Consider the following 22,379-nt stretch of genomic DNA (forward strand, 5'->3'; position numbering starts at 1 on the left):
ATAACATTGGGTTTCTTAGGAAAATATTCCAAACTTAATCTACATAGCTCCCCTCCTTACGTCTCTCTCATATTCTTTCATGTCGGCCTCCCCTCTCTCTCCTCCTCTCCCGACACTCATACCTCCAGCTATACTGCATGGCTCCCTTGATCTTGTGTATTCTGGCCCTGCTCCCCTACACCCGTCCCCCGTCTCTTGCCTGTATCCTCCAGCGCCTGATTGGCTTCCTCTGTTCAGGGAGAGGTGTGATTGGCTGATGTTTGTCTTGTACCGCTTCAGACACATACCACACAAATGCATACTGCTGTATGTGTCTATGTTGTGACAGACCTGGGTTCAAATAGGATTTGTTTTCTTTTAAATATTTTGGGTATTTGATTGAGTCTGCCTGGAGTGCCAGATGATCGGGGATTGCACTTTAGGGACTATTCCATTGGTTCCATTGCGCCAGGCAAGCTTGCAAAATGTCTGTTTTTACCATCCTTCAACTGTTGCTGGAGTTTCCCTTTCCCCAGCCTTCATCCCCCGTTATTCTTTCCCCTTTTCTCTTTTCTCTACACACAGCAGATCCATCCAGCCACACAGCAGATCCATCCAGCCACACAGCAGATCCATCCAGCCACACAGCAGATCCATCCAGCCACACAGCAGATCCATCCAGCCACACAGCAGATCCATCCAGCCACACAGCAGATCCATCCAGCCACACAGCAGATCCATCCAGCCACACAGCAGATCCATCCAGCCACACTCTCTTCTCTGTCTTTCCATCTACCTCTTCATCATTTCCCAACCCTGTAATACTACCAGCCTTCCTGCTTTTTATTATAGGCTGTATATCAGAAGAGCCCGGGTTCATGTCTCTCTGACTTTATGGCTGAACCGAAGGAAAAACTCAAGCCACATTTTAGAAACTTCCGCAAAGGCACACATAAGCCGAATGAAGTCATAGTTAAGAACCTGCTAGTAGAAAACTCTATTTAATTTAGAATAACTTTCTTCTCCTGTGAGGGAAGTTGTATACACATGTAATGTAGAAGAGCAGTTCAGACGGACCACCAGCTACATGAGCACAGGCAGAAATCCATTACAACCCACTGAATTCCATTATCTGTCCATTTAAATGTGTTCCCCCAGGCGTTGTGTTTAAACCCATGGGATAACTGCGACCCCTCACCCCTACTACCCATTACACTGTGGTCAAATGGCAGACTGTACCTCCATCAGATGCTATCTTCAATGTCTGAACGAGATTTTCCAGAAACAATTCCTAGGCCTATACCTAATGCTGATTAAGTCCAACACAGTACTTTTTGCATTGTTGGCAAAAAGAAAAGCTAAGTTGGTAGTTTTTGCACTGTTGGCAGAAGTTAAGAGGTATTTCTCACGGAGTTAGCAGGTGTTGGCTGTTGATAGCTGTTAGTGAGTTAGCTGCTGGCTACTTTGTTAATCTGACCCAATGGCACAATACTAAAGCTACTTTATTGGTGTTTGGCTGTATAACAATACATCTCTGCCCAGCCTTGGCTTTAACATGTAATGACTTGGAACATAACAACAGGAATGTGTAGCTCAGGGAGCATCCAAGATATTACCACTATACCTCTCTTCTTTAACGTAGTCCGGCTTCAAGGAAATACAGGGGGAAAACATTTTCATATCAAGGGTTATGATTTCCAGGAGGAGTGGAAAGAGAAAAGAGAGGTATGCTGAAAGAGGAGGAAGATACATACCACAGTGGTGGTGTGATGTGAAGGGATGATACTGGGCTAGAAACTAACTTTCATGGCCTTTGTCCCCCCCCGCCTTCCTCTTTCCCCTGCCTCCCAGCCCTTACATCTCCTCTCCAACTCTTGACATTCGAGGCCGTGTTTTTCAGTAAAGAAAATGAACAAGTGAAATAAAGAACAGCAAAAGAGAGCAGGGAAACTCCAGAGGGGGGAAACAGATTGCAGATATGCAGTGGAAGTGGAACTCGGTGGCTCCGTTTCAACCGTAATATCTACTTGGCACAAGCCCTGTGCATTTCTGCTAGTTTTATACGGCCGCAACTAAAACCGGCTTTTGGAGGAAAAGATCGCATGGCTGCCAGTGAATTAATGAAACGCCAGCCGCAAGAATGCAAAAAACCTGCTCTGTTTCCTTCTGCAAAGTTCATCATATGTCATGGCCATCATCAGCGGGGGCTCAGTGATTATAACAGTTGTATTACACACAGGCTCATGCAGCTTGTGTTACCTGCTGAGGATAGCAGCTACAACGAGACAGAACAGAGATAGAGTGAGGGATAAAGGTGAAGATGATGATGGTTCATTCATCGTTAGAGAGACAAGGAAGCAGAGACAACTTTTCGGACAGATAAAGGATTTCCAGACTCTGGGAACAACGTGGCAATGCCACACAACAAAACAACCAGATTATTCTTCAATGTGACGCAGAAGCAACTAGACCAAGTTGAATCAATTCAATCAGTAATGAACTAGAACAGCGTGATTAGCTGTAAGAGTATGACTTGTTGTGGGCAGGCAGCTACAAGTATGACCTAGTGCAGGATGTGATAATGTGTCTCTCTGCAGGCAAAATACTCATTTATCAAAGAGTTAGATAGAGGAACCTTGAGAATGACAGGCAATGTTTGGAAAAAGTGGAAGTGGAAGGGCGCAAGTTACCGTAACCATGGTGGCACTATCTCTGTAGCTCAGGGATGTGTTTTCAGATGGGAGAGTGTGATCTCTGCCTCACAATGTTGCTACAAGGTTGCAGCAAAGTTGTGCATTGGCTGAACGGGTGGGTCAGTGCTACAAGTGAGTAACGACAGACAGCGAGGCAGAAAGGAACATGAATATGGGAAAGTCTCAGTCATTGTCGAGGACGTTTTTAGTGTTGTACTCTTCAACCCCTCAAGCATCTCAGAACAGAGTTCTCTGGGAGTATTATGGGTACATTTGTCAGGACAAACCCTACAATACAAGAAGAATCCAGGTCGTACCCCAAACAGCAACCAGTACCATTAAAACGGCGCTTAAGAAACTCCCTTAAGTGAACAAATTCAACCTGAAGGTGTCTACAATTTCCACTCACACTACGAGCAGCCCCCCCCACAATCAACTTAAATCATGACATTTTTTCTAAATGTTGAAACCTGCTTTCCAAATAAAAGCAGAATGAAAGAGAAAGTAAAACCACTGCAGGTGGAGAAAAGGAATAGTTGAATATTAATCAGGTGATTGTGTCTCTGTGTGGTTCATGTTTAAAGGGAGAGAAGAGGAATAGTTGAATATTAATCAGGTGATTGTGTCTCTGCATGGTTCATGTTTAAAGGGAGAGAAAATAATGGCCACCGTCGCAGTCTCCCTGCAGTGTCCAATAAAACTAAGCTTGGCGTATTTCACCCCGACATGAACTGTGGATATTAATAAACCCCCCACACTGTCCTTATAAGCCCAGAGAGCGAGAGAGAGAAAGGTAGGGAGGGAGAGAGAGAGAGAAGGGGAGGACAGAAGGAAGGAAGAAAGATTGAAAATCTGTATTTTACTCTCTCCTCGCTCAAGGCCACTAACCCGTGCGATTACTCCTTGGAACGAAGGATGATAAACGTCTTCAATGACTCACTTGAGCAGCTCATCTTCCCTTTATATGCCATCCATTCCCCCTCTTTCTTTCCTCCCTTCTTCACTCTCTTTCAACTCAAGTCTAAGTTATGTGATCTTACAGGTGTCCTGTCTCGGGCCTGAATATGCTGGGTCTCAAGTGAATCCGGGGTGTAAATTACTTGACATGCCCATCTGACACTATCCTCTCTTTGGATACAAAAGCGCCTCTCTCAGCATCTCTGAGTTTCTACTGTATTTCTCAGACGTGTTTAGTAAGGAGCGTTGGCCAAAGTTTTGAGTAATGACAATATTCTAATTTGAGGTGATTTATACTGAGCGTTTGTCAGGAAAGCAGCTCCAGGATATCGATAACGACAAAAGTTTAGAGCACCGCAAGCTAAATCACACACAGATGCATGCACACATGCACTATATCGTATATCACATCATTACAGTCACAAACAGAGACTTGGTACAGTTGTAAAAGTGGAGAAATGAGAGGGAAACAAGGAGAAGTTTGTACTGCAGCAGACTTGTTCTGTTTTACACTGAGACACAGAATCACACACACTTGCTCTCATGTCAATCCTCCAGATCAAATGTTTTTTGTCACAGGTATAAAACCGCTAACAGCAGGTATAAAACTGTTAACAGCAGGTATTAAACCGTTAGCAGGTATAAAACCATTAACAGCAGGTATAAAACCACTAACAGCAGGTATAAAACCGTTAACAGCAGGTATAAAACCACTAACAGCAGGTATAAAACCACTAACAGCAGGTATTAAACCACTAACAGCAGGTATAAAACCACTAACAGCAGGTATAAAACCGCTAACAGCAGGTATAAAACCGCTAACAGCAGGTATAAAACCGCTAACAGCAGGTATAAAACCGTTAACAGCAGGTATAAAACCATTAACAGCAGGTATAAAACCGCTAACAGCAGGTATAAAACCACTAACAGCAGGTATAAAACCACTAACAGCAGGTATTAAACCACTAACAGCAGGTATAAAACCGCTAACAGCAGGTATAAAACCGCTAACAGCAGGTATAAAACCGCTAACAGCAGGTATAAAACCACTAACAGCAGGTATAAAACCGTTAACAGCAGGTATAAAACCACTAACAGCAGGTATAAAACCGCTAACAGCAGGTATAAAACCGCTAACAGCAGGTATAAAACCGCTAACAGCAGGTATAAAACCGTTAGCAGGTATAAAACCGTTAACAGCAGGTATAAAACCGTTAACAGCAGGTATAAAACCACTAACAGCAGGTATAAAAAACCGCTAACAGCAGGTATAAAACCGCTAAAACAGCAGGTATAAAAACCAGCAGGTATTAACAGCAGGGCTAACAGCAGGTATAAAACCACTAACAGCAGGTATAAAACCGCTAACAGCAGGTATAAAACCACTAACAGCAGGTATATAAAACCACTAACAGCAGGTATAAACCACTAACAGCAGGTATAAAACCGCTAACAGCAGGTATAAAACCGCTAACAGCAGGTATAAAACCGCTAACAGCAGGTATAAAACCGTTAACAGCAGGTATAAAACCATTAACAGCAGGTATAAAACCGCTAACAGCAGGTATAAAACCACTAACAGCAGGTATAAAACCACTAACAGCAGGTATTAAACCACTAACAGCAGGTATAAAACCGCTAACAGCAGGTATAAAACCACCAACAGCAGGTATAAAACCACTAACAGCAGGTATAAAACCGTTAACAGCAGGTATAAAACCACTAACAGCAGGTATTAAACCACTAACAGCAGGTATTAAACAACTAACAGCAGGTATAAAACCGTTAACAGCAGGTATAAAACCGCTAACAGCAGGTATAAAACCACTAACAGCAGGTATAAAACCACTAACAGCAGGTATTAAACCACTAACAGCAGGTATAAAACCACTAACAGCAGGTATAAAAGGTGTAGTGAAATGCTAACACGCTATCTCCCTCAACAATGCAGTACAATATCCATATCAATAATAATAGAAAAGTTGAATCTAAAATAATAAGTCAGAGGAAGGTAGTATCCATAGTAATAAAACAGATCTAATAAGATATACAGTATAGATGATGAATGTGTAATGATCAAGTAGAACTGTGTTCCAAATGTAAAGTGGTTAGTGTCTTTAAGCAGTTGAATAGAAGTATCAAATTCAACAGCAGTGTTGACTGTGTGTGTGTGTGTGTTAGTTGTGTGCAAGGGTTGGACGTGTGGAGAGTCAGTGTAAACAGTCTCTACGGTGCAGTTCTGAGCAAGTAAACAGCTAGGGTTAGTTGTTCAACAGTCTGATGGCCTGTTGGTCCGAGACCCGATGCTCCGTTATCATTTGCCAGATGGTAACAGTCCGTGGCTTGGGTGACTGGAGTTCTCGACAGGCTTCATCGCCTCCCTCAGACATCGTAATCTGAACAATTTGTGTGTGTGTTTGTGTGTGTGTCTGTAACGTGGTTTCACAGGCTAAAGAGTTTGTCGTAAACATGGAGAAAATGGTTAAATGTGCTTCCCGTTCAACCACAGTGTGTGGAGAACTGTAAATGGTAGTGGGTACAGACCCTGAGAGAGAGACAGACAGACACAGAGAGAGAGAGAGAGAGAGACAGACAGACAGACAGACACAGAGAGAGAGACAGACAGACACAGAGAGAGAGAGACAGAGATAGAACCAGGACAGGGAGGGAAGGAAGGAAGGAAGGAAGGAAGGAAGGAAGGAAGGAAGGAAGGAAGGAAGGAAGGAAGGAAGGGGACACACAGAGAGAGGGAGACAGACAGACAGAGAGACAGATAGACATACCTAGAGAGAGTGAGAGAGACACATAAATGTGTTTACCAGTCCACAGCACCAAGTACTACCAGGATCTATAGCAAGGTTTATGTTAATGAAGCAGCTACCAAACCTGCTACCACAGTAACTAACAATATGCTTGAGGAAAACACCTCAGAAAGGAAAACAACATCCAGGATCTACTGTGTCTGATACAATACTATCAAGTTCAAGTCACCTTGGTCAGAGTGTGGCTACATTAGATTGCTACTCTCTATCTAAGGGAACTTTCTTTCCCCTGAGTCCAGTGGATGGAAAATGACTCAAAGCCCTGAGGTCACTGCCGTACCACGGCCCATTGTTTGAAGAGCCCTGTGTCAAGAGACCACGTCTTTGATCCTTCATGTGTGCTCAGATGACGATAATAACGCCACATATTGTGCTAACCACATGAAAAAAGAGAAACTAATACATCATAAAGATCTATACATATTTGTGATGCATTATACAGATCTGAAGGGTAGTTATAGTACAGAATTGCTGTATATCTCAATTTAGCACTTCTACACCTCTATGTCCTATACTTCTAGGCTGTCTCTATGTCCTGTACTTCTAGGGCGTCTCTATGTCCTACACATCTAGGGTGTGTCGATGTCCTAAACTTCAGGTTGTCTCTATGTTCTACATCTCTAGGTTGTCTTTATGTCCTATAATTCTAGGTTGTCTCTATGTCCTACATCTCTAGGTTGTCTCTATGTCCTACATCTCTAGGTTGTCTCTATGTTCGACACCTCTAGGTTGCCTTCCTTTCCCATGTCCTTCACAGTTTCCAGCAAGACATGACAAAGATAAGACTCTGTCTGTGTATATCTATTACCCAGTGGCCCTGCATTTAAAGCATCTCTTTCTATAGCTGACCTTGTCCTTGATCTGTCCTTTCAGGCTGAGAGAGGAGACAGAGTGACTCCAGTGGCACCATGAAGGCCTTCTTCCTCCCTCCGCTGACGCCCTTCCTCCTTCTCCTCTTGCTCTGGCTCCCTGGCAGGACTCTGGCCAGCGACTGTCCCCAGGACTGCACCTGCTCCACCCCAGAATCCATCTTCTGTTTCCAGCGCCGCTCTGCCACAATGCCCCAAGGCGTCCCGGAACCCACCAAGAACCTCTACCTCTTCGCCAACGGCATCGAGACCCTGGCGGAGGAAGACTTTATGGGCATGGAGAGCCTGGAGATGCTGGATCTGAGTCAGAACAAAGTCACGGTACTGCCTGACCGGGTGTTTGAGCCTCTGACTTCCCTGAGGAACTTGGACCTCTCAGCCAACCAGATCACCCATCTGTCAGAGGAGAGCTTTGCGGGCATGGCCCTACTGGAGAGGCTGTACCTCTACAGCAACCACATCCGGACTATACACCCTGCCGCCTTCCACGGCCTGGAGCAGCTGCTGGAGCTCAAGCTGCAGGGAAACCAGCTCACCTCGCTCCCCGCCCTAGCCATGCCCAGACTGCTGCTGCTGGACCTCCGCTTCAACACCCTCCCATCCCTGGGGTCAGCCGACCTCCAGATGCCCAACCTGGAGTCTCTGAAGCTGGCCGGCCTGGGCCTCGAAAGCCTGAACGAGGACCTGATGGCCAGCCTGGGGAACCTCCACGAACTGGACATCTCTGGCAACGAGCTGAGCTCCTTCCCCCTGGCGCTGAGGGAGGTCCAGGGCCTGATCTACCTGAGCCTGGCCGGGAACCCCATGGGCCCACTGAAGCTGGAGGACCTGAAGAACCTGAGTGAGCTCCAGGAGTTGGACATCAGCAACCTGAGTCTGCAGGGCTTGCCTGACGGGTTCGCACAGCTTTTCCCTCACCTGACTAAGCTGACGGTGGCCGAGAACCCTTTCAACTGCCTGTGCACCCTGGCCTGGTTTCCCGGGTGGCTCAGGAACCAGGGGTGACTCTGGGCAGGACGGAGGAGACCCGCTGCCACTTCCCTCCCCTCAACGCTGGGAAGGTGCTGGAGAGGCTGGAGCACAGGGAGTTTGGCTGCCCCACCACCACTACTGTCACCGCTAGCACAGTCAGAACCAGCACCACCATGCCCCCTCCAGTCACCACCCTGCCTAGCACCTCCCCAGCCATCCCTGCACCAGGGCCCAGTGAGGAGGACACCTCAACTGGGACAGGCAGCCAGCCCCCGCCCCCCGTCCCTGCCTCTCCCAGCAGCAGCAGTCAAGACCCAGAGGTGGACTTCTTCTGCCCCTCCCAGACCTGCTTGAATGGGGGCACCTGTCGGCTGGACGGGCAAGGCCATCTGGAGTGCACCTGCCCTCGTGGCTTCTACGGCACCTATTGCGAGAACCGCCACCACTCCCACCCCCCTCCCGATCAGGACCACAATGACAACAACAATTACATTTCCGCTGCAACTGTCACCGCCGATGCCCCCGACATCAGCTCGCGCCTGGTGACCAGCTCCTCCATCCTGCTGGACCTGCACCGCTACATCAAGGTCCGGCCCTACATCCGCGGCATCCGTCTGACATACCGCAACCTGTCGGGGCCCGACCGGCGTCCCATGCAGCTCAGCGTGCCCGCTTCCTACCCAGAGTACACCCTGAGGGGGCTGCGGCCCAACTCCACCTACACAGTATGCGCCAGCCCGCTGGGCGACCTCAGCGGTGGGGACAGCGTCTGCACAGTGGCCCACACAGCGGCCCAGCAGCACACTGCCACAGGGAGGCAGGTGGAGGACAAGAGGCTGACCACCATGCTGGTGCCGGCTCTGGCCATCCTGCTGCTCCTAGTCCTGATTGCAGCCGCCGTGGGGATGGTGTGCTACATGAGGAGGAAACGGGCCAAGGGCCACCTGGATCTGGAGTGTGAGCCAGCCCAGCTGGAGCTGGAGGGAGTCAAGGCTGGTTCCAACATTGGAGGGGCGATGCCCCAAAAGCAGCCGGAGCCGGCTGTGGTTCAAAATGGCGGCCTGGAGTACGAGGTGCTGCTAATACAGGATCATTGCTCGCCGAACAACAACATGGCTCTCACTCATAAGCCCTCTTATTTCTGACGCCCATCTCTGTTGCTACTCAGACCCAGAGGGTCAGACTAAATACCTCTAGCTACTCATTCCCTCACAGACTAGACACCAGCAAGAGTTGTTGGTGACAGTGGAGGAGAAAGAGAGGACCGGCCAGCCATGTGTCAGCAATTGAGAAACGGAACAAATATTAAACTGTGCAGACATTAAAATATGTTTGAAAGGATTATTTGAAAATAAGGGAGCCTTTTAAAGTGCCTTTATTCTTATTTCCACACCTCCTGCTTTGTTTCTACAATCACATTGCTGGACTGGCGCCCCGCGGCTCGCTACGGAGTGTGCCCACTCTCCACAGCAGGTCAAAGGTCAAGCGAGACTGGGCCAGACAGAGAGACATCAGGGTAGTGACCTAATCCCTGCTGTGTCTACTCTAAAATGGGGTCTGCACTGAAATGGGGGTGTATTGCTGTGCACCCCTTGTGATACCTGAACTATGTAAAAAGAGTTTAAGTAATTATTTTGCTCCGTAGCACCTCAGCACTACCCCAGTGGCGCTTGCTGTGAATGACATCCGAGTCACCAAATGAAGATAACTTTTTCCAGTAATTGAAAAGCAAGGTGCCGGACATTTATCATGCTTTGTTTCGGCTCTATTGCTTAGTGAAATTGTCATTTTTTTGTTGTGTTTGTAAATGTTTTTATACTTTTGCTGTTGTTGTTGTTCTATAAGTATGTGACTGTTACCACCCTTCATCCCCCCTTAACTGCTTGTGATTTAACAGACAGATTAAACCCCAGATTCAAATCTTTGAAGATTAAAACTAGTTTGTACCAGCGAAGTCAATCAAAGGCTTTACCCTACGAATGTCAGACAGTCTAAGCAGCTGTAAGTCTCGTACTAAATCCCCTCTCCATTCTCTGGCCCTCAACCCCCCCGCCCCCCCACAAAAAAGCACCGATAAACAGTTTCAGTTGGCTGAAACCTTAACATTTGTTTCTGTGCTGCAGCGAACTTCAAACATCCCCTGAGCCTGCCTCAGATCAACCACACACACATGATTACCACAGAGAGGAGGGGAAAAATAAACAGTTGATTTCTAAAGGCTTTATTAATTGTTTATGTCCCCAAGAGGGAACACAGTTACTTCAGTAAACCGCAATTCACAAGAACGCACTTGTTAGCCTAGCTTAGCCTAGCCTCAGAGAGAGATGCTTGTGGATTTCCCTCAGGCATAATTAGCCTCTATGGTGCTTTGTTGTGCACCATTAACTGGTCTTTGGAAAAAGAGGGTCCCACGTCTTGCTCACTTGCAGCCAAGCAGACTATGAAAAGTCCAAGCGTAGCATATAGTTGAAGGTTTTATATGGGCTCTGTCTGGGACGAGGGACATTTAGGAAAAATTGTGTACACCAAACTAGAATATGCTGCAACACCAGTGTTGAGATTCAAATCTCAGAATGTGAAAACAGTCTAAGTAACTTTTATGTGTCTGGCGCTAACCTGCCTGCCCCTGATGAGGATCTCAGTGCCGACTACAGTATGAAGATCTCTGTCGGTAAACAGATCAGTGATAATGTGGAAGCATGTCCCGTCTTGTGCACAGAGAGGCAGACATCAAGTCACTGTCATGCTTCAGTAGTACTGTATCCACCACTAAACACACACACACACACACACATATGCCCACCTACTCCATCCACTACATTTAAAGACATTCTCCAGTACTTTTGTATAGTTTTTAGCCAATAGTTCTGAAAGTAGCATTCATGAGACAAAAGTGGTCCCTGTGTACTACGTTGCGTGTACTACGTGCAGATATGTGCCCCACGTAATTTCTCCTTCTCATTCTGCATCTAGCTAGCTAACGCTCAAATGGCAAGGGGCTAAAGCTCATTGGCTAGAACTTGAATTGCTAGGGGGAAAATGGAGAGAAAATGGAGCAGCACAGCTTCGAGAAAAAGTTCATTTTAAACTAGGCATTAAATGGCTAATTGAGGTAAGACAGTAATTCTGTGAATAGAGTATGCATTTTTAACTACATATTGACACATCCAGCCCAAAGTGGGAGGTTTAACAAATACTTAGCAGTCGCTAAAGTTCCAGAGCGTGTATTTAAACCTCCTGAAATGGGCATGTCAAGACAAGGGTCCCCTCTTCTAACATGCTTAGTGACCAGGCGGTGTACATTATGACTATTATTTTAGTGAAAACAACACAGGAGATTAAGATTGGAAGGAAGGAAGTGTTGAACTACATCAGTTTAAAGTGTGTAAAACTACCAAACAACTTAACTGGAATACTTGGTTTTACAATACAAAAAACATTGAAAATATCCAGAAATATTTTTGATATTATTCCTATTTTCCCTGTTTATTTTGGGAAGCTTTTCGTTGTTATTGTTCATCTCTTTCCATGTCCTTTTGAATTAAGTGAACATATTTTTATGAGCAAAAAAACACAATGTTGACATTATTAAAAAAGTTTAAATAAAAACTGAAAACAAACATTTGTTTGATTCTTCTAAATCAGCTCTCCAACCCTGTTCCTGGAGAGTTAGTCCAGTAGGTTTTAACTCCAACCCTGTTCCTGGAGAGTTAGTCCAGTAGGTTTTAACTCCAGCCCTGTTCCTGGAGAGTTAGTCCAGTAGGTTTTAACTCCAACCCTGTTCCTGGAGAGTTAGTCCAGTAGGTTTTAACTCCAACCCTGTTCCTGGAGAGTTAGTCCAGTAGGTTTTAACTCCAACCCTGTTCCTGGACAGTTAGTCCAGTAGGTTTTAACTCCAACCCTGTTCCTGGAGAGTTACAGTCCAGTAGGTTTTAACTCCAACCCTGTTCCTGGAGAGTTAGTCCAGTAGGTTTTAACTCCAACCCTGTTCCTGGACAGTTAGTCCAGTAGGTTTTATCTCCAACCCTGTTCCTGGAGAGTTAGTCCAGTAGGTTTTAACTCCAACCCTGTTCCTGGAGAGTTAGTCCAGTAGGTTTGAACTCCAACCCTGTTCCTGGAGAGTTAGTCCAGTAGGTTTTAACTCCAACCCTGTTCCTGGACAGTTAGTCCAGTAGGTTTTAACTCCAACCCTGTTCCTGGAGAGTTACCGTCCAGTAGGTTTTATCTCCAACCCTGTTCCTGGAGAGTTACAGTCCAGTAGGTTTTAACTCCAACCCTGTTCCTGGAGAGTTACCGTCCAGTAGGTTTTAACTCCAGCCCTGTTCCTGGAGAGTTACAGTCCAGTAGGTTTTAACTCCAGCCCTGTTCCTGGAGAGTTACAGTCCAGTAGGTTTTAACTCCAACCCTGTTCCTGGAGAGTTACAGTCCAGTAGGTTTTAACTCCAGCCCTGTTCCTGGAGAGTTACAGTCCAGTAGGTTTTAACTCCAACCCTGTTCCTGGAGAGTTACAGTCCAGTAGGTTTTAACTCCAATACTGGACTGTAGCTCTCCAGGAACAGGGTTGGAGAGCCCTGTTCTAAATCGTCTGTTTTTTTGACTGGCAGTGAAGCAATAGATTAAGTCTATCATCAACTTCACCTTCTTCATTCAGCCATCACTCTGGGAAGCGAGGGAAGAAGGAGCCAGCGGGAAGAGAGGGAGGCATGATTGAGCCAGTTATTAAACCTGTCAGGATGTCAAGTCTGGCAGGCAGTTCGCAACCCCCCCCACTCACATACCCCTTCGCCTCCTCCCCACACATACACACCGATGTGTGTGAGCCTGAGAGAGAACACATTGTTTTTATGTATCCGTATCTGTTAGCTCTTCCATGTCCTTGGATCTGACTACCACCACCTCCAAGTAGTGCTTCATTAATAATCCAATGTGTCCAACAGAGTGTTACATTCCCCCCTCCAGCAGAGCACCACCCAACACAAACTTCTCACCAGACTGTTTAGGGGGGTCTTGGTATTTTTCCCTCAATAGCTGGAGGCGAAGGTAAAAAATATGATTGAAACCACACAGAGGCTAAATATTAATAGTGATTTGTACCGCAGACAGGGTCCCTGACCCGGAGCTAATGGGTTAGCATTGTTTGTTAGCGTACATAATATATTAACCTCTGACCATACACAAGTTTACAGGTACAGGGCTGACTGTACATTATGTCCACACACACACAGCTTGGCTCAGGTACAGGCATCCAGCTGCTAGCTGTTGTGCTCAGTCCCAGCACCAACACAAACACATAAAACAGCTCCACTGCGGTCCTGAAGACACCTATTATTTCACTTGGTTCTGAGTGAAAACAATCAAGTATACCCAGAGAGTCACCAGTAACACACACGCAGCAGGTTCAGCCTTTGTTTTTCAAAAATGTTCTTCTTCTCTTGTCTCCCTCCCTCTCACCTCATATGTTGGCATAGTTGGGGGAAAAATCAGCATTTCTGCCTCGCAGAGTTAACACAGGTTCAACTGCAGTCTCAAACAATCATGTATGTGACGGTGAATACTAGTACTTGAGCTCTGTGTGGATAAGAAAGACAGACTGGGAAAGAGAGAGAGAGAGAGGGAAAGAGAGAGAGAGAGAGAGAGGGAAAGAGAGAGAGAGAGAAAGAGGGAAAGAGAGAGAGAGAGAGAGAGAAAGAGAGAGAGAGAGAGAGAAAGAGAGAGAGAGAGAGAAAGAGAGAGAGAGGGAGGGAGAGAGAGAGAGAGAGGGAAAGAGAGAGGAAAGAGAGAGAGAAAGAGAGAGAGAAAGAGAGAGAGAGAGAGAGGGAAAGAGAGAGAGAGAGAGGGAAAGAAAGAGAGAAACACAGGGAGAGCATGTGTCTGTTTCTCTCTTTTCCTTCTGTGAAACAGGCCTCTTTTCTTCCCCTTGGCTTTAACAGACCTGGCCTCTGGCGAGGGGCCGACCCCGACGCTGCTCAAGCTGCATGCGCCAATCAAAGGAGCCATTGTAGCCGTGAATGAAGCCTTTTTCAAATTATCATCCTGAAAAATTCCACACAAAATTATTGCTGAGTAAATATTTTTAAACTTTTTTCTCAATCGTTCTTTCCCTCCACCACTCCCGCTCTCTTCCCTCTCATTTTTAGTTTTAGCTTCTTTTCCAAAACCAGGGCTTGAAGGGAGTCTGCCAAGGACAATGTGTTAAAACACGGGTCGTAGTGTGGCTTCGAATTGGCATTTCCTCTCCCTCTCCCTCTCTCTCTCTGTAATAATAGTAAAGATGTGAGAGCTGAAGGGTGGTGTACTACTTTACAGCTGGCAGTAAGTACAGCTGGCAGTAAGTGATGCCCTGTGCGTTCCCTCTAGTGCCAAAGTCAACGGATGGATCAAAGGGCATGAGAGGGCAGCGGATGCCCGTCTGACAGTGAGGGATGACAGGAGAGGAAAGAGGAGAGGAGAAGGAAGGAGAGGAGGCTAAGGGGGAGGCTTTGGTTTGGTTTTATGTGCTTTTCACTGCAATAAATTTGTGGTGAACACATGCAGTCGATTTCACATGCTGTTCAGTAGATTATGAGATATAAAACAAACAGGATCATAATCCCCCTGGAGATACCTCCTCCCTCCCTTTCTACACTGTGGTCGAATGCTTACTGGAAGTCAGTCACATGGGTTGGCTTAAGGCAGGTGTGGATGTGCTACAGTATATCTATGGTAAAGCAGGGTAGAGGGCAAAAAGCAGGGTAGAAATATAGCGAGCAATAGAGGGAGAGAAACTGTGTCAAATAATGATTAAGGTCCATGCAGGGCTACGTGCACTGAAATCCCACGACTCTGCAGAGACTAGTTGCTGACGTGTAAAGAATTGTTCACGGACAGGGGCTGGTGGGTGGGTGTGGGGGTAAGTTCAACATGGCTTCCAAAAGTGAGCCTGGAATTAAAGCACATGCATCTAATCTGAACAGCCTGTCATTCTGGAACGCACCACAACTGTGCTTCTCATTTCACAGGAATGAGGGGGGGAGCTGGGGTGGGAACGAGGATGTTAATTATTCCGGAGAAAAGAGGGGGTAAATCTGGCATTAATGAAACAGGGAGGTGGTTGGAAGAGAAACACATGTGTTTACTTGGTCCACTGATAACAACAGTTTGACTGATCTGATGAATCAATGGAGATTCCAGAGACGAGATGAGCTCAATTAGACTCTATTGGCCAAGAAAGATAAGACTTGATCCCCGATTGGTTCTCGAAGTGACCAATGACCACGTGTTATTACTGCTGGGGATATTGTCAGTGTACCTGGCTAGTGGCTACAGCACATATCTTGATTTAAAACATTTTACAACAGAAAACAAAAATGAGAGTCCAGGTCATCCCTCCTTTTTTCAGTCCATTTTCCTCCATTTAGTGCCTAATGAACAGGACCCAGCTGTTTCTGGGTTGTTAGTCTATCTGACTTGTGTGTAAAAGTATGTATCCTATGGGAGATGTCCTTGAGATATTAAGGCTACTTGAGGCTTTTGTTTGACTTTGGATGGAGAGAGGAGCCTGCTGCTTTGTAAGGCCGTCTGAACCTTGTTCTGTAATGAGGAGTCACGAGGCTGCCTCTGTGTTGATTTGTCACAGCTGTTGTAGCCTTGAGCCATCCTCTTACATTTACATTTACATTACATTATAAGAGCTGTTGTAGCCTTGAGCTATCCTCTTACCTGGGACATATAAGAGCTGTTGTAGCCTTGAGCAGCCTCTTACCTGGGACATATAAGAGCTGTTGTAGCCTTGAGCCATCCTCTTACCTGGGACATATAAGAGCTGTTGTAGCCTTGAGCCATCCTCTTACCTGGGACATATAAGAGCTGTTGTAGCCTTGAGCATCCTCTTACCTGGGACATATAAGAGCTGTTGTAGCCTTGAGCCATCCTCTTACCTGGGACATATAAGAGCTGTTGTAGCCTTGAGCCATCCTCTTACCTGGGACATATAAGAGCTGTTGTAGCCTTGAGTCATCCTCTTACCTGGGACATATAAGAGCTGTTGTAGCCTTGAGCCATCCTCTTACCTGGGACATATAAGAGCTGTTGTAGCCTTGAGCCATCCTCTTACCTGGGACATATAAGAGCGGTTGTAGCCTTGAGCTATCCTCTTACCTGGGACATATAAGAGCTGTTGTAGCCTTGAGCCATCCTCTTACCTGGGACATATAAGAGCTGTTGTAGCCTTGAGCCATCCTCTTACCTGGGACATATAAGAGCTGTTGTAGCCTTGAGCCATCCTCTTACCTGGGACATATAAGAGCTGTTGTAGCCTTGAGCCATCCTCTTACCTGGGACATATAAGAGCTGTTGTAGCCTTGAGCTATCCTCTTACCTGGGACATATAAGAGCTGTTGTAGCCTTGAGCCATCCTCTTACCTGGGACATATAAGAGCTGTTGTAGCCTTGACCATCCTCTTACCTGGGACATATAAGAGCTGTTGTAGCCTTGAGCCATCCTCTTACCTGGGACATATAAGAGCTGTTGTAGCCTTGAGCTATCCTCTTACCTGGGACATATAAGAGATGTTGTAGCCTTGAGCCATCCTCTTACCTGGGACATATAAGAGCTGTTGCAGCCTTGAGCTATCCTCTTACCTGGGACATATAAGAGCTGTTGTAGCCTTGAGCCATCCTCTTACCTGGGACGTATAAGAGCTGTTGTAGCCTTGAGCAAGGCTCTTTAATTCAGATGTTCCTACTTGAGCCCCGCTGTAATCGATCAGAGCGCTGGGCTGGTTATAACAGCCAGCTGTATAGGACTGGTAGTAATGTAATGAATCCCAAATCGATCCCTAACACCTAGCCTCTAGTCCCTAAGACCACAGGCCCTACCCATTAGACACTCGTATATAGATCTGATTGGATAAGTGTAAGCAGCATGGCGGAAGTAATTTTACTTTAAAGGGGCAGTTTCCACAACATGAGGTCAGAATAATACTGTGAAATTGTGAAAATTAGGATAACGCCCCTTTCAGTGTAAGAGCGGTTTGAAAAGACCGCCTGAAATTTCAGCTTGTCTGGCTGGGTAGACCTGATGACATCACCAAGCGGTAAAAGTTAATAGACCAATTAAAAAAATAGAGTTTTCCCTCCTCTCTGTAAAAAACAGCTAGTTTTCAGGTTACACATCCCTCCTTCTCCAATTAGACCCCTCCCTCAGACCACTCCCAAACAGTCCTAACAAAATGATTTCTTGAGAAATTGCATTTTACTAAGATATTGTTGTTTCGTTTGGACCATTTTAATTTAAAACAATCACAGTAAGGTAGAAACGATTTGATATTGAGATAAAAACGTCTGCATTGGATCTTTAAACACATGATTATTTCAGTGTCTAGGGGTTAGAGGTTAGAGGTTAGGGCAGGACGAACTCTGGTCCAGGGGACACAAAGAGATGCACCTTTTTGTTTTTGCCCCAGCACTACACAACTGATTCAAATGATCAACTCATCATCACACTTTAAAGATTTCAATCAGGTGTACAGTGCTAAAGGCAAAAACAAACCAGGATTGAGAACCACTGGGTTAGGGGATAAGATTTGATTTGAGAGTGGGCCTAAAATACACTCTGTGATATGGGGCTATGTACAATACTCTAACAGACTTCAGTACTGGCCTTCAGTCGGTCTGTCACTAGCTATTCCCATCACACTGATGTTCAGTCACCTGTCCTGCCTGGAGCGTTCAGACAGACAGACAGTGTCACCTCCTCTCAAGCAGCATTTCCCAACTCCGGTTCTCCAGTACCCCCACCCGGGGCTGCTACTGTCGTAGTTCACATGGGATCAAATGACACCAAACAGGGTCAATCAGAGCTGATCAAACAGGGTTTTACTGAGCTGATCAAACAGGGTTTTACTGAGCTGATCAAACAGGGTTTTACTGAGCTGACCAAACAGGGTTTTACTGAGCTGATCAAACAGGGTTTTACTGAGCTGATCAAACAGCTGACCAAACAGGGTTTTACTGAGCTGATCAAACAGGGTTTTACTGAGCTGATCAAACAGGGTTTTACTGAGCTGATCAAACAGGGTTTTACTGAGCTGATCAAACAGGGTTTTACTGAGCTGACCAAACAGGGTTTTACTGAGCTGATCAAACAGGGTTTTACTGAGCTGATCAAACAGGGTTTTTTCAAACAGGGTTTTACTGAGCTGATCAAACAGGGTTTTACTGAGCTGATCAAACAGGGTTTTACTGAGCTGATCAAACAGGGTTTTACTGAGCTGATCAAACAGGGTTTTACTGAGCTGATCAAACAGGGTTTTACAGAGCTGATCAAACAGGGTTTTACAGAGCTGATCAAACAGGGTTTTACAGAGCTGATCAAACAGGGTTTTACTGAGCTGATCAAACAGGGTTTTACTGAGCTGATCAACACCCTAAAAGTCTCTGGTCTGATGCAGTCACTGGGTCGCAGCTGTGTAAGGTTCAGCAGGCTCTTAGCTGGATTAAAGACTACTGCCACTATGTTGGCATAACTTTTACTGACAATTTCAACACTTTTTGGAAACAAAAGATGCTCTATAGGGATGATGGGCTTCACCCAAATCATCGGGGAGCCCTTTTCATATTTCAAGGCTGCGTTAAGATACTGACTCAGTGACAGTCTAAGCCATCCTCTCTAAGCGTTATCCTTGTACTGTTGTCTATACTGCCAGGGGTGTTGTCAGTTGTAATCTTGTTCCCATTCCTTTCAACTCCACTCTTAGATTTGCTATTGTTAGCTCAAAAGAGGAACCCACTGTGGTCTGCTCACCCAGCGCTTTAGTTCCAATGTGAATTCCATAAACTTGAATACCCCCTCGGTTTTCACATCACGTAGAGGGCTTGGGCTGTTGCACGATAGCAACCAAAGCCCATGTAAGTCAGTTTATAACATTCCATCATTGGTTACTCGAAGAGCTCCTCATATTGACATTGGCTGCGACCTCGGGCCCTATGGTTCTAATCTTGGAAAAGTAATTACAATTTCTTCTCCTTCCTCTATTACTACTAGGGATAGAGTTCTATACACTCTTATAGCCATACCAACTATATCAATATCAACCATCAGACAGGGCCTGCAACCACCTACTGAACATTGCTTGTTTGAGTTGGAGTTTCCATATGACATAAAAAATCGTAAAGGTCTTGGGTTGAACATTAGGAACTAACTTCCTAAACTAAGTTACATTAAGATCTGGGTTATGCAGACTAATCTGGATATTCTGGTATTGACTGAAACATGGATCTCTGGGGACATTCTGGAATATGATATTAATACAGACAGAGTAGGTGGTGGTGGAGTGGCCATTTTTTATTTAAAATAACTTATCCGTCTCTTTACTGAAATCCATTTCCCTTGCTCCAAAATGTTAACTCCTATCGTTTAGCCTTTGTCTGGGGAGAAATGTATCTATAACTGTTATAGGGATCTACCGTCCTCCCTTAGCTAACCTTTGTGCACTCGAGGACTTAACTAGTTTGTTTACTAATTCAGAGGTTATTATCCTGGGTGACCTAAATTATGATCTAAAAAGCATGTGTAATGATCTAAACCTAACCCAGCTGGTGACTAAGCCTACACGGCCCAATCCTAAAGATCCTTCAAAGGCATCTCTGGTTGATCACATTTTTATGAATACACCAGAGAATGTGAGATGTGAGAATACACAAATCTAATCCTTGTGTCTTTACAAAGAGGAACTTTAAAAACTTTAGTGAACCGTCTTTTTCACATGATCTTTATACTAGTGACCTTGACAATACTTCAGTTATCCCTGAACCTGATTAGCTTGGATCCTCTTTGCAGATGTCTTCAATGCTATGTGGATAATCATGCAGCCTTCAAAACATGTCAGGGTTAAAGGTAGATTGAATGCCTGGTACACTATGCAGTTATCAGAAATCATTCATGAAAGAGATGATGCTTGGGTCAAGGCCAGGAACTCAGGCTTAGGCCTGGACTGGAAAGCTTTTAAGCAACTGAGGAATGAATGTGTAAGACAAATCAGAAAGGCTAAATCTGATTATTATCTTTATGATTGTAATGGGAACCCGGCTAAATTCTGGAAAACTGTCAAATCCCTGAAGGGTTCTACTTCCTCCTCTCTGCCACAACAAATTAGACACTGGCCATATTACAGAAAAAAAGGCATCATTGATGCATTTAATCACCATGTTATTTCAGCAGGCTCTCTCTTTGAAAGAACTTTAAGCCTATTCATAATGTTGTTGTGCTGGATGCTGGAAGAGTAAACATGCTGAATGATCAGAGAAATGGTAGTCAAAGCTTTTCTATGAGGCTATTTACAGAAAAATAAGTCCTGGATGCTTTGCTAGCAATAGACAACAAGATATCCACAGGGGCTGACAAAGTGGATCCTGGTCTGCCTAAGTGTGCAGCACCATCATTGTTGGCTCAATTACCCACATTTATTTTGTTTAACATCGTTATCAGGAAATATTCCAAAAGTATGTAAATCAACTCATGCTGCCACTCCATAAGGACGGAGACAGTAGGGATCTTAAATATTATCACCCCATTTTAAGGCTTCCCTGTTTAGCGAAGATTCCAGAATCCTTGGTAAATGTACAACTTTGCTCTTTTTTATGTGAGAAATGTATTTTGAATGTAAACTGATCAGGGTTCAGGCCTGGCCATAGCACTATTACAGCAACCACTTTAGTTGTTAATGATCTTGTCAACACTTTAGATACTACAATGAAATGTGCTGCTTTGTTTGTGGACCTGCCAAAAGCTTTTGATACTGTTGGTCATGCTATTTTATTGAATAATTTGTCATGGATAGGCCTGAGCTCTGACGCCTGTTCTTGGTTTCATGATTATCTTAGTGACAGAACTTAGGCCATCGTGATGGATGGGATTAAGTGTGAATTTCTTGAAGTACATAAAGGTGTACCACAGGGGTCCATTCTGGGACCTGCTCTTTTCACTATTCATGTAACACCATGAGTCAATCTGTTCAAAATGGTGAACTTCATCTATATGTGGATGATAGTATTATGGATGCTATTGACTGTTGATCTGGCTGATTTTACAGTTATGCACGAAGCCCTTGCTGATATAAAACTTGTGCTTAATACGGGCAAAAACTAAATACATGTTTTTAAACTCTTGTAAGAATATTTCAGATGAACTACATGTTCACTCGGTAGATGGTTCTCCAATGGAACATGTTCCCACGTATAAATACTGAGGCATTTGGATGGATATGGATTTAACGTTTAAAAACCAATAGATGAGCTGGTTAAGATGCTAAGATTTAAAATAGATTTTTCAATAGAAACAGATTGTGCCTTTCTCTGAGCAGCAGGAAGCAGATTATTCAGTCAACCTTTTTATATGTTCTTGATTATGGTGATATAGAGCTGACAAGGTAAACATCTGTCATTCTGCCCCTGAGCAAGGCAGTTAACCCACTGTTGCCTGGGCGCCGATAACGTGGATGTTGTTTAAGGCAGCCCCCACACCTCTCTGATTCAGAGGCAATTTAAGGTACTGATTGAGGAATTATTTGTGGATTAATGTTTATCTGGGTGATTTGTGATGTTTCATTTGTGCTTACCATGAACTGTTTTTTGTATTCTAAATTGTGTATATATACACACGCCACGTGACCAAAAGTATGTGGACACCTGTTCGTCGAACATCTCATTCCAAAATAATGGGCATTAATATGGAGTTGGTCCCCCCTTTGCTGCTATAACAGCCCCTGCTCTTCTGGGAGGGCCCTTCACTAGATGTTGGAACATTTCTGGGGGAATTTGCTTCCATTCAGCCACAAGAGCATTAGTGATATCGGGCACTGATGTTGGGCGATTAGGCCTGGCTCGCAGTCGGTGTTTCAATTCATCCCAAATGTGTTCAATGGGGTTGAGGTCAGGGCTCTGTGCAGACCGGTCAAGTTCTTCCACACCAATCTAGACAAACCATTTCTGTATGGATCTCGCTTTGTGCACGGGGCATTGTCATGCTGAAACAGGAAAGGGCCTTCCCCAAACTGTTGCCACAAAGTTGGAAGCACAGAATCTTCTAGAACATCATTATATGCTGTAGC

At 45.0% G+C, this 22,379-nt stretch overlaps 2 protein-coding genes across 2 annotated transcripts in view; one reads left to right on the forward strand and one right to left on the reverse strand.

Annotated features, from left to right (window-relative positions):
• The window catches only part of vasnb (vasorin b), a 45,774-nt gene extending 33,862 nt beyond the window's left edge, over nucleotides 1-11,912 (forward strand). The window contains 2 exon segments of the mRNA XM_065010596.1: nucleotides 7,325-8,317; nucleotides 8,320-11,912. Of these exon segments, the coding sequence (XP_064866668.1) occupies nucleotides 7,360-8,317; nucleotides 8,320-9,437 (2,076 nt within the window). The 5' untranslated portion in view covers nucleotides 7,325-7,359 and the 3' untranslated portion in view covers nucleotides 9,438-11,912.
• coro7 (coronin 7) overlaps nucleotides 1-22,379 on the reverse strand; it is a 292,664-nt gene that overhangs the window by 107,202 nt on the left and 163,083 nt on the right. The gene's annotated exons all lie outside the window — the stretch shown is intronic.

The sequence above is a fragment of the Oncorhynchus nerka genome, linkage group LG26 (assembly GCF_034236695.1).
Source record: "Oncorhynchus nerka isolate Pitt River linkage group LG26, Oner_Uvic_2.0, whole genome shotgun sequence".
In the NCBI taxonomy this organism is placed as follows: domain Eukaryota; kingdom Metazoa; phylum Chordata; class Actinopteri; order Salmoniformes; family Salmonidae; genus Oncorhynchus; species Oncorhynchus nerka.